Raw genomic sequence first — 14,754 nt, 5'->3', positions numbered from 1 at the left:
CCAAACCCCAGCACTCTCTAACCAAATAATCATCTCCCCTTCCCTCTTTCCTCCCCACCTGACCTCCTCTGCTGAACTGCTCCTCAACCTCAAATCTGTTCTAATGAAACCTAAAACAAGCTGCTCACTCTCCTTCTCCCATCTGCTCTCCCTTTCTCTGCTTCTCCTCACTGCTGGCGACATATCTCCCAATTCTGGACCCCCACGGCTCATAACCCCCATTACTACCCCATCCTACCGCTCCCTATCTAATAGAAATTACCGCAATCTTTCCAACTTAAAACCCGTGCCATGGACACCCAACACCCTGCTCCCTCTCTCTGGAGCACTTTAGAATGCCTGCTCCATCTGCAATAAGCTCCATGTGATTCATGATCTCTTTCTCTCTCATTATCTTGCCTTTCTCGGCCTCACAGAAACCTGGCTGACACCCTCTGACACCGCCTCCCCTGCTGCGCTGTGTTATGGAGGCCTCCACTTCACCCACACTCCTCGCCCTGGCAATAGACACGGTGGAGGAGTGGGTCTTCTCCTTTCTTCCAACTGCACCTTTAACCCAATCCCACCTCTTCCCTAATTAATCCTCCCCTCTTTTGAAGTCCACTCTGTCCGCATCTACTTTCCCACCAACCTCCAAGTGGCTATCATATACCAACCTCCAGGCCCGACCACTGCCTTCATTGACCAATTCTCTACCTGCTTTCTTCACTTTCTTTCAACTGACATCCCCACTATCATCATGGGTGACTTCAACATTCCCACTGATACTCTTCAGTCAGCAGCCTCCAAACTCCTGTCTTTTACTTCATCCTTTGGACTTACTCAGTGGTCCTCCTCAGCCACCCACACAGACGGACACACACTAGACCTGGTCTTCATCTGTCTCTGCTCCCTAACTAACCTCACAACCTCCCCTCTCCCTCTATCTGACCACCAGCTACTCACTTTCTCATCCCTGTCCTCCTCTCCTGGCACCCATGTCCAGCAACATGCGCATCCCCGCAGAAACCTTGCACACCTAGACACCCAAACGCTCTCTGACTCTATTCTACCACTGACATCCATATCTTCACTACAAGACACAGACAGTGCCACTGCTTTCTACAATGCCACTCTTGCATCAGCTATTGACACTGTCGCACCTCTCGCTCATGGCAGAATGCGACGTACCAACAGACAACCCTGGCACAATAACATCACTAAAAAGCTCTGGCAAGTGTCCAGGGCTGCAGAGCAGCGTTGGAAGAAATGAAATTCGCAAGATGACTTCAGTGCATTCAAACAGGCAACAATCGCTTTCAATTCTTCCCTCATCTCTGCTAAACAGGCCTACTTCATAACCCTCGTATCTTCCCTAACCTACAATCCCAAACAGTTATTCAAAACTTTCAACTCCCTCCTCTGCCCACCACTGTCCCCTCCAACCTCCTTCATCTCTACTGAGGACTTTGCCACACAATTCAAAAATAAGATTGACCAAACAAGGCAAGTCTTCATTGTTCAACCACCACAACCCCTTTGCATACCAAAACTCCATAACCTCCCTCTCCAACATCACTGAAGGGGAGCTTAATTGCCTCTTCTCCAAATCGCACCTCACAGCCTGTGCACTTGACCCCATCGCATCCCACCTCCTCCCCAACCTCACCACCACACTTATCCCATCCCTAACCCACCTCTTCAACCTATTGCTAACGTCCGGTACCTTCCCTTCTGCTTTTAAACATGCCACAATCATGCCTATCCTTAAAAAGCCAGCCCTCGACCCAACCGCTATGTTCAGCTATTGCCCGATAGCACTGCTCCCATTCGCTTCCAAATTCCTGGAGCTGCACATCCACGCTGAACTTTCCTCCCACCTTTCATCTAACTTGCTCTTTGACAATCTACAATCTGGTTTCCACCCCCAGCACTCCACTGAGACAGCCCTGACCAAAATTACTAATGACCTACTTACAGCCAAAGCAAATGGACAATACTCTATACTCCTGCTTCTAGACTTGTCCTCTGCATTCGACACAGTTGACCACTGCCTCCTACTACAGATCCTCTCCTCCCTTGGCATCAAAGACCTCGCCCTATCCTGGATCTCCTCATACCTTTCAAACTGCACATTCAGGGTCTCCAACACTACCTCCTCTTCCCACCCTCTCTCTGTTGGAGTCCCCCAAGGCTCTGTTCTGGGACCCCCTACTCTTCTCAATTTATACCCTTGGCCTGGGTCAACACATAAAGTCCCATGGATTCCAGTACCAACTTTATGCTGACAACACTCAGATCTACCTCTCTGGCCCAGATGTCACCTTTCTGCTGCCCAGAATCCCGGAGTGTCTATCAGCCATATATTCCTTCTTGTCCTCTCGCTTCCTCAAGCTCAATGTGGACAAATCTGAACTCATCATCTTTCCTCCATCTCACAGATCCTCCTTAACTGACCTATCTATCACAATTAGTGACATCACGCTTTCCCCAGTACCGTAAGTCCGCTGCCTCGGAGTAACCCTTGACTCTGCCCTGTCCTTCAAACCGCACATCCAAGCTCTTTCTACCTCCTGTCGCCTCCAGCTCAAAAATATTTCCAGAATTCATCCTTTCGTCAACCCTCAATCTACTTAAATGCTTGTGCACGCCCTCATCATCTCCTGCCTCGACTACTGCAATATCCTTTTCTGTGGTCTCCCTAACACCCTCGCACCTCTCCAGTCCATCCTTAACTCTGATGCCCGACTAATTCATCTCTCTCCTCGCTACTCCTCCGCTTCTCCCCTCTCCAAGTCTCTTCACTGGCTTCCATTCCCTCAGCATATCCAGTTAAAATTACTAATACTGACCTACAAGGCCATCTATAACCTGTCTCCTCCATATGTCTTTGAGCTAATCTTCCGATACATTCCCTCACTTAATCTCCGGGCATCCCAAGACCTCCTTCTCTCCTCCACACTTATTCGTTCCTCACCCTACCGCCTCCAAGACTTCTCCCGAATAACCCCCATCCTCTGTAATTCTTTGTCCCAACACGTCCGACTATCAACAACCTTCGGATCCTTCAGACAGAACCTGAAAACCCACCTCTTCAAGAAAGTCTACAGCCTGCAGTGACCCCGCTGCCTCCTCACCATTACTGGAGATATCACCTCAACCAACACCGGAACTGCTGCAACCCATCAACCTACTGTCTCCTTCCCAACCAATCTGCAGCATGTAAGCCCGAAAAGGCAGGGTACTCTCCCCTCTGTATCAGTCTGTCATTGTAAGTTTGTTTTCTGTAAGTGATATCTGTAATTTGTATGTATCCCTTCTTAGGTACAGCACCATGGAATCAATGGTGCTATAGAAATAAATAATAATAATAATAATAATCAACATTAACAGAAATAAACACTTGAGATAGATCGCTCTGTTTCTAATGACTCTATATAATATGTTTCACTATTTGTACACAAAAACTGAAATAAATAAACTTTTTGATGATATTCTAATTTTGTGAAAAGCTTCTGTATCTGATTTTATATATATATTTTTAACTAGGTGTCCTTTTTGTTCTGCTGTCACTAAAGGGCTTTGTCATAGAGAAAAATTAAAAATCCTTATGACGCCTCCAGATATTTGACATATCCCCCACTCACATTGAATATCTGAGATTAATTATAACATAGAGAAAGGGAGCCGACACCTCCAGCTCCATTGAAGCATAGACCCCTTGCAGCATCCAGGTACTTAAACAGGAGATTGTTTGGTAAACATACAACAGGGCTGAGATTTGTTAATGTATAGGAGGAGAAGTATGCTTCCCAAGGAAAGAGTTTCCTTACATCAAAGGATCTCTTGCAGCCCGGTTGGTGCCAGTGGTCAGTTATGAATATTCGGGTTTACATTGATCCAATATTTATAGGAGATGTATTTTCAGTATTGTGGCAAAGGGACGAACATGACACATTCACTAACATCACTGTAAGCCATTCTAACGCCTCCAACTGTATAATGTTCCAATATATGATGCTATTCAGGCCATATCATGTTTGATCTTTATGTATAGGTAAAATCACAATAAGAAATATGACAACCATATCTACAGCTGGAACCTCCAGGAGCAAAGATATCCTGTATGTTTGAGATCTCGTAAAATTCTAACAGACCTGACTCATCCTTCAATTAGCACCCACATGAGCATATCAAGGGTAGGTATGTGGGCTTAACTTGACAATTATAAAGGTCCATAACTCTTAGCTGTTCACTGAGCAGATTGTGAGACTCAATATACATTCTAGCTAACATGATCTACAGAGAGCATTTTTTAAACATACCAATCATCAGTATTTTTGCTATGTATTTATGATTAGATCTCCAGCTTATTTAAATCAATGAATTAGGCAGCAAAAAATAATAAATATTAATATGGGCAGCACAGTGGCTCAGTGGTTAGCGCTGCAGCCTTGCAGCGCTGGGGTCCTGGGTTCGTATCCCACCAAGGACAACATCTGCAAGGAGTTTGTATGTTCTCCCCGTGTTTGCGTGGGTTTCCTCCGGGCACTCCGGTTTCCTCCCACATTCTAAAGACATACTAATAGGGAATTTAGATTGTGAGCCCCATCGGGGACAGTGATGATGATGTGTGCAAAAATGTAAAGCGCTGCGGAATATGTTAGAGCTATATAAAAATAAAGATTATTATTAATAGGGATTCTTGCTCTGAATGCATCTTTAGCCTTTCTTTAGCTTTACTACGTCAGCCTCACTCTATTCGAAATACTCTCTGTATTACTGGCCATTTTTTAAATTATCTATTATCTTTTTTTAATTATGAAATATAAAAATTAAATTATTGCATTGTGTACTTCACAGGAGAATCAAAATCAGTTCTGAAACACAAATAAATACAAATCTTAAAATATCAATAAGTAGAAATGCAAAATGCTTTAGCATTAATAGACCTATTAACACATATATTCTGCATGGCAATGAAGGGTTTCTTAATGCTAAAGAAAATATTTTTGCAATGTGTAATACAGTATACAGTACATGCACCCTCGATAAAACACGTTTGACTGCTCTATTCAATTCTGAAGGCGCTCATCTGTTCTCATAAATAACTCCAGTTGTTATTCCTACTATAATAAACTTAATCCAACAAGGTATACGACAATATTGTACATGATACTGTACCTTTAGTCATACTAAGTCGAATTGTTTTCCACATTTGTTGCTCAATATCAGGACTCTATATACTCTAGCAAATTACTCAACCTACAGTATGATAGAAATGTCAACAAGAACTTCATATCTTGAAATGCAATATTCAAAAAACAGTAATATCTGAACATTCCCAGTGCTGTCTATATTGACAGAACTGGCTTAGGATTATATACTCAAGTAGCACACACAGCTCATTACTACCACACCATAAGGGAACAGTGATATCGTAGGGAAAGTGTCATCATTGCCAAATTAATTAATGCATTTTGGATTGAACTCAGTGGAAGCTAATTAAATCTGTATACACTTAACTGCCCTTATTGGCAGCTGCAGGTGGCTTCTATGACACAACGATTAGAAGAACTTCATTGGTGTCACTTCTTCCACCAGGATTCAATGGTAGTTGTGTGCTCTCTATCATAGCCAGGGTAAAGTGGACAGTTTATCTCACAAACTATATAAATGTACTATACTCACAAAACGACCCCATTCCGGTTTAATTTTGATATTAACCAGCCACAATCACAGTAACTTAAGGAGCCATAATAGGTACTCTATATACTCCTGAAATTATGCGGAGAATATACTATTTCCTCTTATTTTTTCTTAAGTGGCCATGAATGGGAAGAGCATGATTTTTATAGCGCATTCTGATGTTGCAATTGATGGTGGAATTACCCGAAGAACCAAATTCACTCCCTCAGATATCCAAGATGTATATTATAATGTAAAAGTTGTCAGATGATGTTACGGGGTCCTGGCTATATGACACCCAAGTATTTTAAAGGTAGTCCTGATTTTAGCAAAAAAATTAAAAACATGTGTAAATGAACAGTCCAAAAAATGTCTTCAAGAGCAAATGTTTTATTTTCTCTACTCTTGTAAAGATTCAGCAATCCAGTTCAGAGTCTTGGTTGCATTACAGTTTATAAACTCTTTTTTAAAAATCAAAAAAATATATTCAAAAAGTATTGAAAGATAACTTACCCATAAATTCTATTCCTAAATGGTCTGCTGCACCGGGTAGAGCGTGTAAAAAATAGAGGCAAGACAAAATTAATAAGTAGTTTGTAAATTACGCTAAAAAGATAAATGTTTATCAGGTGAAAATATAAAACTTAAATCTTGGTAATAATTGTCTAAGTACAGACTATTGATTGAATGCATCATCTCTTTACTTGTATAGCACTTGTGAAAAACTAAGTTTGTGTATATATATATATATATATATATTTAAAGAAAGAGAGGGGGAAAGAAACAGAAAGAGAGAGGGAGAGAGAAAACGATCATAGAAATATAATATTTATTTTTTTGCTTTTCTTTCTTTTCTTTTGGTATTTGACATTATTGGGATTTCTGTTTCGATATTTTATTAAACTTAGCAAATAAGCAATATGTTAAAGGTGGGCTGTTTTTGATAATGCATCACATCCTCCTCTTTATTGAAGCTCAGCTGCATTTTTTTCAGCTCTTGTAGCCCTTGCTAACCCCTTAAAGACGTTGAATGTATCCATATGACCAGGTAGTTAAGTACTTACTGAACTTGGATGTATGGACATATCCTGGTGAATTTGCACGCACAAAAGCGGTTCATGATTGAGCACCGCCTGGTGTTCAGCGCATCTCACAGCTGACACCTGACACTCAGTGCCAAGAGAGGTGCCCCACTGTTTCAAGCAGTTTGCCCTCTAAATGATGCCATTAATATCATTCACAGCATATAGAAGAAAGGCAGAGGGAGGGAGTCCCCTTTGCCCTCCGATTGGCAACCCCTCAAACTCATGATTGCCATGGTGACCCAAAGTTGTTATGATGATCTCCAGATCACCTATCTTGTGTCAGTGCAGCACTGATAGATGCAAAGCATAGTAATACTCCATCATATAACTGTAATCAGAGTGCTGAAAGTCAAAGTCCCATAGGAGAATAAGTAAGAGTGTAAAGAAAGGTAAAAAATCTGTAAAAATATGAATTAAGAAAAAAATTACAAAATAATTAAGTATAAATATATATATTGTACCCATAAATAAATATTTTCATAAAAAAAAGAAAGAACATATATTTCCAATTGCCACATCTGGAATGACCTGCCCTATAAAAGTTTCACACCAGTTAACCATTTCAGTGAACACCGTAAATAAAAACAAGGTAAAAACGATGCTTTATCATCACACTGTCAAATAAAAAGTGGAATAAAACATGATCAAGTAGATTAATGTAAATAAATATACTATAGCTGATGACATCATCTTGTCCTCCAGAAAAACAAGCTGACATACAGCTCCATCAGTGGAAAAATAAAAAAGTTATAGCTGTCAGAATAAAGTGATGCAAAAATAATTATTTTGTAAAAGTGCCAAAGCATAAAAAAGCTATTAGTGTGGTATCGCTTCAATTGTACTGACCTGAAGCATAAAGCTGCCTTATTAATTTTACCACACACAGAGCGGCATAAAAAAACTTCCTGAATTTCTGTTTTTTGTTCACTCTGCCTCCCAATAATCAGAGTAGAACATGACCAAAAAATGTCATGTGCCCAAAAATGGAACCAACAAAAACATCAACTCGTCCTGCAAAAAACAAACCCTAACATTACTCTGTCATCAGAAATATGGAATATAGCTATCAAAATATGGCGAATAGCTTTGGATAAGTGGCTGTTTCACAGTCACAACACAACACTATTGTTGGACTATTCATGCATATGTCTTGACTGTGAAACAGCCGTGGCATATGTAGCTATGGTGCCGAACAGCTGATTATTGGGAGCGCTTTGGGCATCCAGGTTACCGATGCAGATAAGCACTTATCCGAAGATATTCAATCAACCCTAATGGCAATGCAAATATTAGCTTTTGCAAAAAAAGGGCATTTTATTGTCTGACAGCAGCCAAAAAATTAAAAAAAACTATTTAAATCTGGCATTGATATAGTCACAAAACCCAAAGAATAAAGTCGTATACTCACTTATACTGCATGATGAATGGTGTGCAAAATAAATAAAAGCAATTCTTCACTTCCTGTTGATTTGTTCATTCTGCCTATCAATGATCACAATAAAGCTTTGCTCACATTTATCCTGCGCTCTGCGCCAAGCGCTCACACAAGTGCTTCAGTGAAAATCTCTGAAATGCGTCATTCAGACAGAACCCATGATGGAAGATTCCGTATTATCCAGCGATGTTTGTCTTTATAGATGTGCATATAAGTGCTGTCAGCGATAGATTTGTGCACATCTGAAAAGAAGGACACTGCTGCACAGAGGCCAGATGGAGTCCAGAATAACTCTTCTCCCTCATAATAGTGAATAGATACTTTGGGGTTTCATCTGAATCATGTCACTCAGAGATTTAGAGGGACACCCCCATAAGCGCTTAGCATAGAGCACAGGATAAATGTGATCCAAAATGTTATGTAAATGTTCCAAGCAAAAGCTTCAAATCAAACCTCAAAAAAAGCATGTCCCCACTCGAGTCTGTCATTTTTCAATCAAAATATAGGGGGATTCCATTGTACTGATAGCACAAAGGCTCTGGAAAAGCTAAATATCTCATATAGGGTATCAGTATGCACAGAGGAAATTTCACAACTAATTTTTGGGTCCATTTTCTCCTGTTACCCTTGTGAAAATAAAGAAAATTTGGCTTAAATTAATTTTTTTGTGGAAAAAAATTTAAATATTAATTTTTCCTTCCACATTGCAAAAATTCCTGTGAAACACGTGAAGAGTTAATATAAATTTTGAATGTGGTTTTGAGTACCTTGAGGGGTGAAGTTTTTATAATGGTGTTAATTTGGGGTATTTTCTTTCAGATAAGTATCTCAAAGTCACTTTAATTGTGATGTGGTCACTAAAAAAATAGTTTTGTGAATTTTGTTGAAAAAATGAGAAATCACTGGTCAACTTTAACCCACCTGACTTTGCAAGAAAAAAACAACTGTATTTCAAAAACTTTACCGATGTAGATTAAACATGTGGGAAACAATATTTATTAACTATATTATGTGACATAACTCTCTGGTTTAAGGGCATACAAATTAAATTTATTTATATATTTGCCAGATTTCTGATTTTTTCACAAATGAACAGAAGTTTTATCAAACTAATTTTACCACTGTCATGAAGTACAGTATATCACAAAAAATCTCAAATTCAGTAGGATCTGTTGAAGCTTTCCAGAGTTATTACCTAATAAACTAACACTAATCAGAATTGTAAAATTTGGCCTGGTCATCAAGGTGAAAACAGGTTTGTTGGGTAAAAGGGTTAACATTAGACCTTACACTCTGTGTTAAGTACCAAAAAAAACTTTACTAATTTTTTTCTGGCTGCATATTTTATATACAGAAGCTGACTTTTTACTTTGATACTACTTGTAAACAGCAAAAGAAATGTGTTTCTTATGATTCTTACATAGGAAATAATTTCCTACTGCTTTCACATGTCATTGTATTGAAATGTACACATAGCAGCAAATAGCACAATGTGAGATGTGACTTGACAGTTATCAGTAAATGTTATCTAAGTTAAAACTTGTCATTAGTAGCTATGTTGATTTCGTTATATGTAGCAAGCAGGCAACTATAAGACAACTATGATTATATTTAAGAATGAAGTAATGACACTACATACTTAAAACTCATCATCTGCTAATTCACTAATGATGCTTGCTCTAACATCATTGATTTTATGGCATCTCTGATAAATTTTTATGTTTTGGTTAATGAGAATGTGTCAGTAGTGATCACATTTACTAATAAACTGTAATGTATAGGTAATGGATCTTGATACAAAGGAAAGGTCGATGAGGATGGCGCTAAGTTATTAATAAAAGTGTTTTAAATAAAAGATATGGAGTGCTTTTAATCACTTTCTATTTTTTATAACCTAATTATTTAGCATTTTTTATTTATACCATTTACTGTATTAGGTATAGAGATAGGCAAACCCTAACAGTAAAGTTCTGCATCCATACTGAACACCTACTGTTCGGGCATGGACACCGAACACGTACTTCACCAGGAAGTCAATGTTACCATTCGGGTTCGACTGCCCGAACATTGGGTATTTGTCGTGCTGTCATTTGCATAGCAGCACGGCAATCACTGCTTCTGATTGGCAGGGAAATCATCCCCACCAATCAGAGAGCCGCTGTTCCCACGCTGACAAAAGACAGTGGAAATGCTCAGCTGTGATCAAAGGTATAAAGTTTACCTCTGGTCACTGGTATCAGCTTATGGGACTACTGCTCCCATCCTCCAACACCTGCTACCACTAATAACAGTGAGAGCAGGTGTGGCTGATGGGAGTATTCATTAGCTGCTCCTGCACTGTATATAAGTAATTTTTTAAAAATGGCATGAGTTCCCCTGTATTTTTTGCTAACCAGCCAGACAAAACTCACAGTTGGGGGCTGCAGCCCTCAGCTGTCAGCTTCAGCAAGGCTAGTTATCAAGAATAGAGGGGTCCCCTTAGCTATTTTTTTAATTATTTAAATAATTTTAAAAAGCTGCATGGGGTCTCCCCATTTTTGACAACCAACCATGCTAAAGCAGAAAGCTGGGGGCTGGTATTCTCTGGCTGTTAAGGGGCCATGGATATTGACCCCCCAGCCTAAAAATAGCAGACTGCAGCTCCCCAGAAAAGACACATCTATTAGATGTGCCAATTCTGATGCTTCGCCCAGCTCTTCCCACTTGCCCTGTAGCGGTGGCAAGTGGGGTTCATGTTTGTGGAGTTGATGTCACCTTTGTATTGTCGGGTGACATCAAGCCCATGACTTAGCAATGGAGAAGTGTCTATAAGATACCCATCCATTACTAATTCTATAGTTGTATGGTAAATAAAGACACAGCCAGAATAAAGTCCTTTATTAGAAATAAGACTAAACACAGTTTTCCATTTTTTTAAACACCTAATCTCAGCAAAGCTCTCTTTCTCCTATAATAAAAGTAAAATATAAAAACAACAATATACCATACTTGTCCATCGTTGTGTCTCACACCGTAATCCATGTCTGGGGATAAACAGTTTTCAACCTGGATGGTGCCAAGATTAGACCATCCAGGCTGAAAACCACTGGTGACTGAACTACTGCGGGCACAGCCTCACATACCGGTGGTGACATCATCGAGGTTACATCTGGCTAGTGAGGCTCCATTACCAGCAGGGCTGAACTGCCGTTACCTCGGTGAGATCCCTGCTAGCGCCGTGAGAGATTTTAGGAAGCTGCTTGTCCTAGCAAATTTCAACAACTTGCATCGACCACAGAAAATTCAAATGACCTTAGGTTCTTTTGCATGGTGTTTTCTATAATATCCTCCAGCTATCACATAACATGGAACAGCAAAGCCATTCAAGAAAGAGTACTAGAGTTGAGCGATACCGTCCGATACTTCAAAGTATCGTATCGGATGGTATCGGCCGATCTTTAAAAAAAGTATCGGTATCGCCGATTCCGATACCGGAAGTCCCATTCAAGTCTATGGGACTTCCGGTATCGGAATAAGAAAAACCCTTTCCTGCCCTTGTACAGCCTCTCTGGGGTCTGTACGGGCCTTTCGGGGGGCTGTGCCGGCCTGCCAGGGGGTCTGTGCAGGCTCCGGTGGTCTGTGCCGGCCTGCCGGTGGTCTGTGCAGGCTCCGGGGGGCTGTGCCGGCCTGCCGGGGGGCTGTGCCGGCCTGCCGGGGGGCTGTGCCGGCCTGCCGGTGGTCTGTGCAGGCTCCGGGGGTCTGTGCAGGCATCGTCCGATGGGACTACAAGTCCCATCGGGCGATGCCTGCTACCATGACAGTGATTGACACATTAGCCAATGATGGGACAGTAGTAGTCCCATCATCCGGCTAATGTGTTAAATGTAAAAAAAAAATAAAAAAAAAAATTACATGCTACATACATACAACATACATACTACATACATGCTACATTCATACTACATACTACATACATGCTACATTCATACTACATGCAACATACATACTACATATATACTACATGCATGCTACATACATACTGCATGCTACATACATACCACATATATACTACATACATACTACATGCATGCTACATGCATGCTACATACATAACACATATATACTACATGCATGCTACATACATACTACATGCTACATACTACATATATACTACATGCATGCTACATACTACATGCTACATACATACTACATATATACTACATGCATGCTACATACATACTGCATGCTACATGCATGCTACATACATACTACATACATACTACATGCTACATACATACTACATATATACTACATACATACTACATACATACTACATGCATGCTACATGCATGCTACATACATACCACATACATAACACATATATACTACATGCATGCTACATACATACTACATGCTACATACATACCATATACATACTACATGCATGCTACATACATACTACATGCATGCTACATACATACTACATGCTACATACATACTACATATATACTACATGCATGCTACATACATACTACATGCTACATACATACTACATATATACTACATACATACAATACATTCATACAATACATACATAGACATACAGTACATATAACATAGAGTAACATACTTACCAATACTTGTCACATTGTTCCCCGAAGCCATTGTCTTTCCGGAATAAATATTAACATAACAAACCACAAAAATACTCACCCACGATCCGAAGCAGTCCACGAGTGTGTCCCACGACGATCTTGGGTAGAGAACGGCAGCATCAGATGATGCTGCCGTTCTCTACGGGCTGCAGGAATCCAATGACGGAAGGTAGGTATCCTTCCGCACTGTATTCCTCCGCCACTTAAAAAAAAAAAAAGTCCCTAGTCTCACTTTATGCCATTGCTGTGTGGGAATTTCCCACACAGCAATGGCATAAAGTGAGACTAGGGACTTTTTTTTTTTTAAGTGGCGGAGGAATACAGTGCGGAAGGATACCTACCTTCCGTCATTGGATTCCTGCAGCCCGTAGAGAACGGCAGCATCATCTGATGCTGCCGTTCTCTACCCAAGATCGTCGTGGGACACACTCGTGGACTGCTTCGGATCGTGGGTGAGTATTTTTGTGGTTTGTTATGTTAATATTTATTCCGGAAAGACAATGGCTTCGGGGAACAATGTGACAAGTATTGGTAAGTATGTTACTCTATGTTATATGTACTGTATGTCTATGTATGTATTGTATGAATGTATTGTATGTATGTAGTATATATGTGGTATGTATGTAGCATGTAGTATGTATGTAGCATGCAGTATGTATGTAGCATGTATGTAGTATGTATGTAGTATATATGTAGTATGTATGTAGCATGTAGTATGTATGTAGCATGCATGTAGTATATATGTAGTATGTATGTAGCATGCATGTAGTATGTATGTAGTATGTATGTAGTATGTATGTAGCATGCAGTATGTATGTAGCATGTATGTAGTATGTATGTAGTATATATGTAGTATGTATGTAGCATGCATGTAGTATGTATGTAGCATGTAGTATGTATGTAGCATGCATGTAGTATGTATGTAGCATGTATGTAGTATGTATGTAGTATATATGTAGTATGTATGTAGCATGTAATATGTATGTAGCATGCATGTAGTATGTATGTAGTATTTTTTTTTTTTTTTTTAACATTTAACACATTAGCCGGATGATGGGACTACTACTGTCCCATCATTGGCTAATGTGTCAATCACTGTCATGGTAGCAGGCATCGCCCGATGGGACTTGTAGTCCCATCGGACGATGCTTGCACAGACCCCCGGACATCAGCACAGCCCCCCGGCAGGCCGGCACAGCCCCCCGGCAGGCCGGTACAGACCCCCACAGGGTGCACAGACCACCGGCAGGCCGGCACAGCCCCCCGGCAGGCCGGCAGAGACCCCGGGCAGTCCACACAGCCCCCCGGCAGGCCGGCACAGCCCCCCGGCAGGCCGGCAGAGACCCCCGGAAGGCCCGAAATGACGGCGCATCATGATGCGCACACACCGCGCATCATGATGACGTCAGGCCGTCAATGAACTGAACTTCCGATTCCGATGCCGAATTCCGATATTGAAAAAATATCGGAAGTCGGTATCGGAATTCCGATACAGCAAGTATCGGCCGATACCCGATACTTGCGGTATCGGAATGCTCAACACTAAAGAGTACCAGATCAAGCATAGAAGCAGAGGCATAGAGATAGGGAAAGAAAACCCTAAAATGTTGAACAAGTTCTCCAGGCTGTAATATGTTGCATAACTGCAGTGCTAAAGAGGATGAGTTTAGTAGTCTGTGAATAACTGACTTTCAAATGATAAGGGGAGAGATAAGAAAAGTACAAACACCAGTGTTTGACTCAGTGTGATTGATCTGTGATATAATATTCCATGGCTGGAAGCTTGTCTTTTGCATTGGAATCTCACGGATTTTAAATTCTTAATGCACTAGAAAGCAGTAACGCAATACAACAATTTTCAATGAAAAAAAATTTAAATTCAGTGTCAGTCAGAGAATGTGTACTTGTCAAGAGCTGATCTGATTTTTTGCTA

At 40.5% G+C, this 14,754-nt stretch overlaps 1 protein-coding gene across 2 annotated transcripts in view; it reads right to left on the bottom strand.

Annotated features, from left to right (window-relative positions):
- NRG3 (neuregulin 3) overlaps window positions 1-14,754 on the bottom strand; it is a 1,501,599-nt gene that overhangs the window by 441,777 nt on the left and 1,045,068 nt on the right. Inside the window, exon 4 of one of the 2 annotated variants that reach the window (XM_073574817.1) lies at window positions 6,181-6,207. In XM_073574817.1, coding sequence (XP_073430918.1) covers window positions 6,181-6,207 — 27 coding nt within the window. The remainder of the gene's footprint in view (window positions 1-6,180; window positions 6,208-14,754) is intronic. The other variant, XM_073574818.1, reaches the window with a different exon arrangement.

Source organism: Dendrobates tinctorius, unplaced genomic scaffold (assembly GCF_039654945.1).
Source record: "Dendrobates tinctorius isolate UK_male_01 unplaced genomic scaffold, ASM3965494v1 ptg000040l, whole genome shotgun sequence".
NCBI classification, from domain to species: domain Eukaryota; kingdom Metazoa; phylum Chordata; class Amphibia; order Anura; family Dendrobatidae; genus Dendrobates; species Dendrobates tinctorius.
The sequence above is the reverse complement of the archived record's forward strand: the minus strand, read 5'-3'. Positions and strand labels throughout refer to the sequence as shown.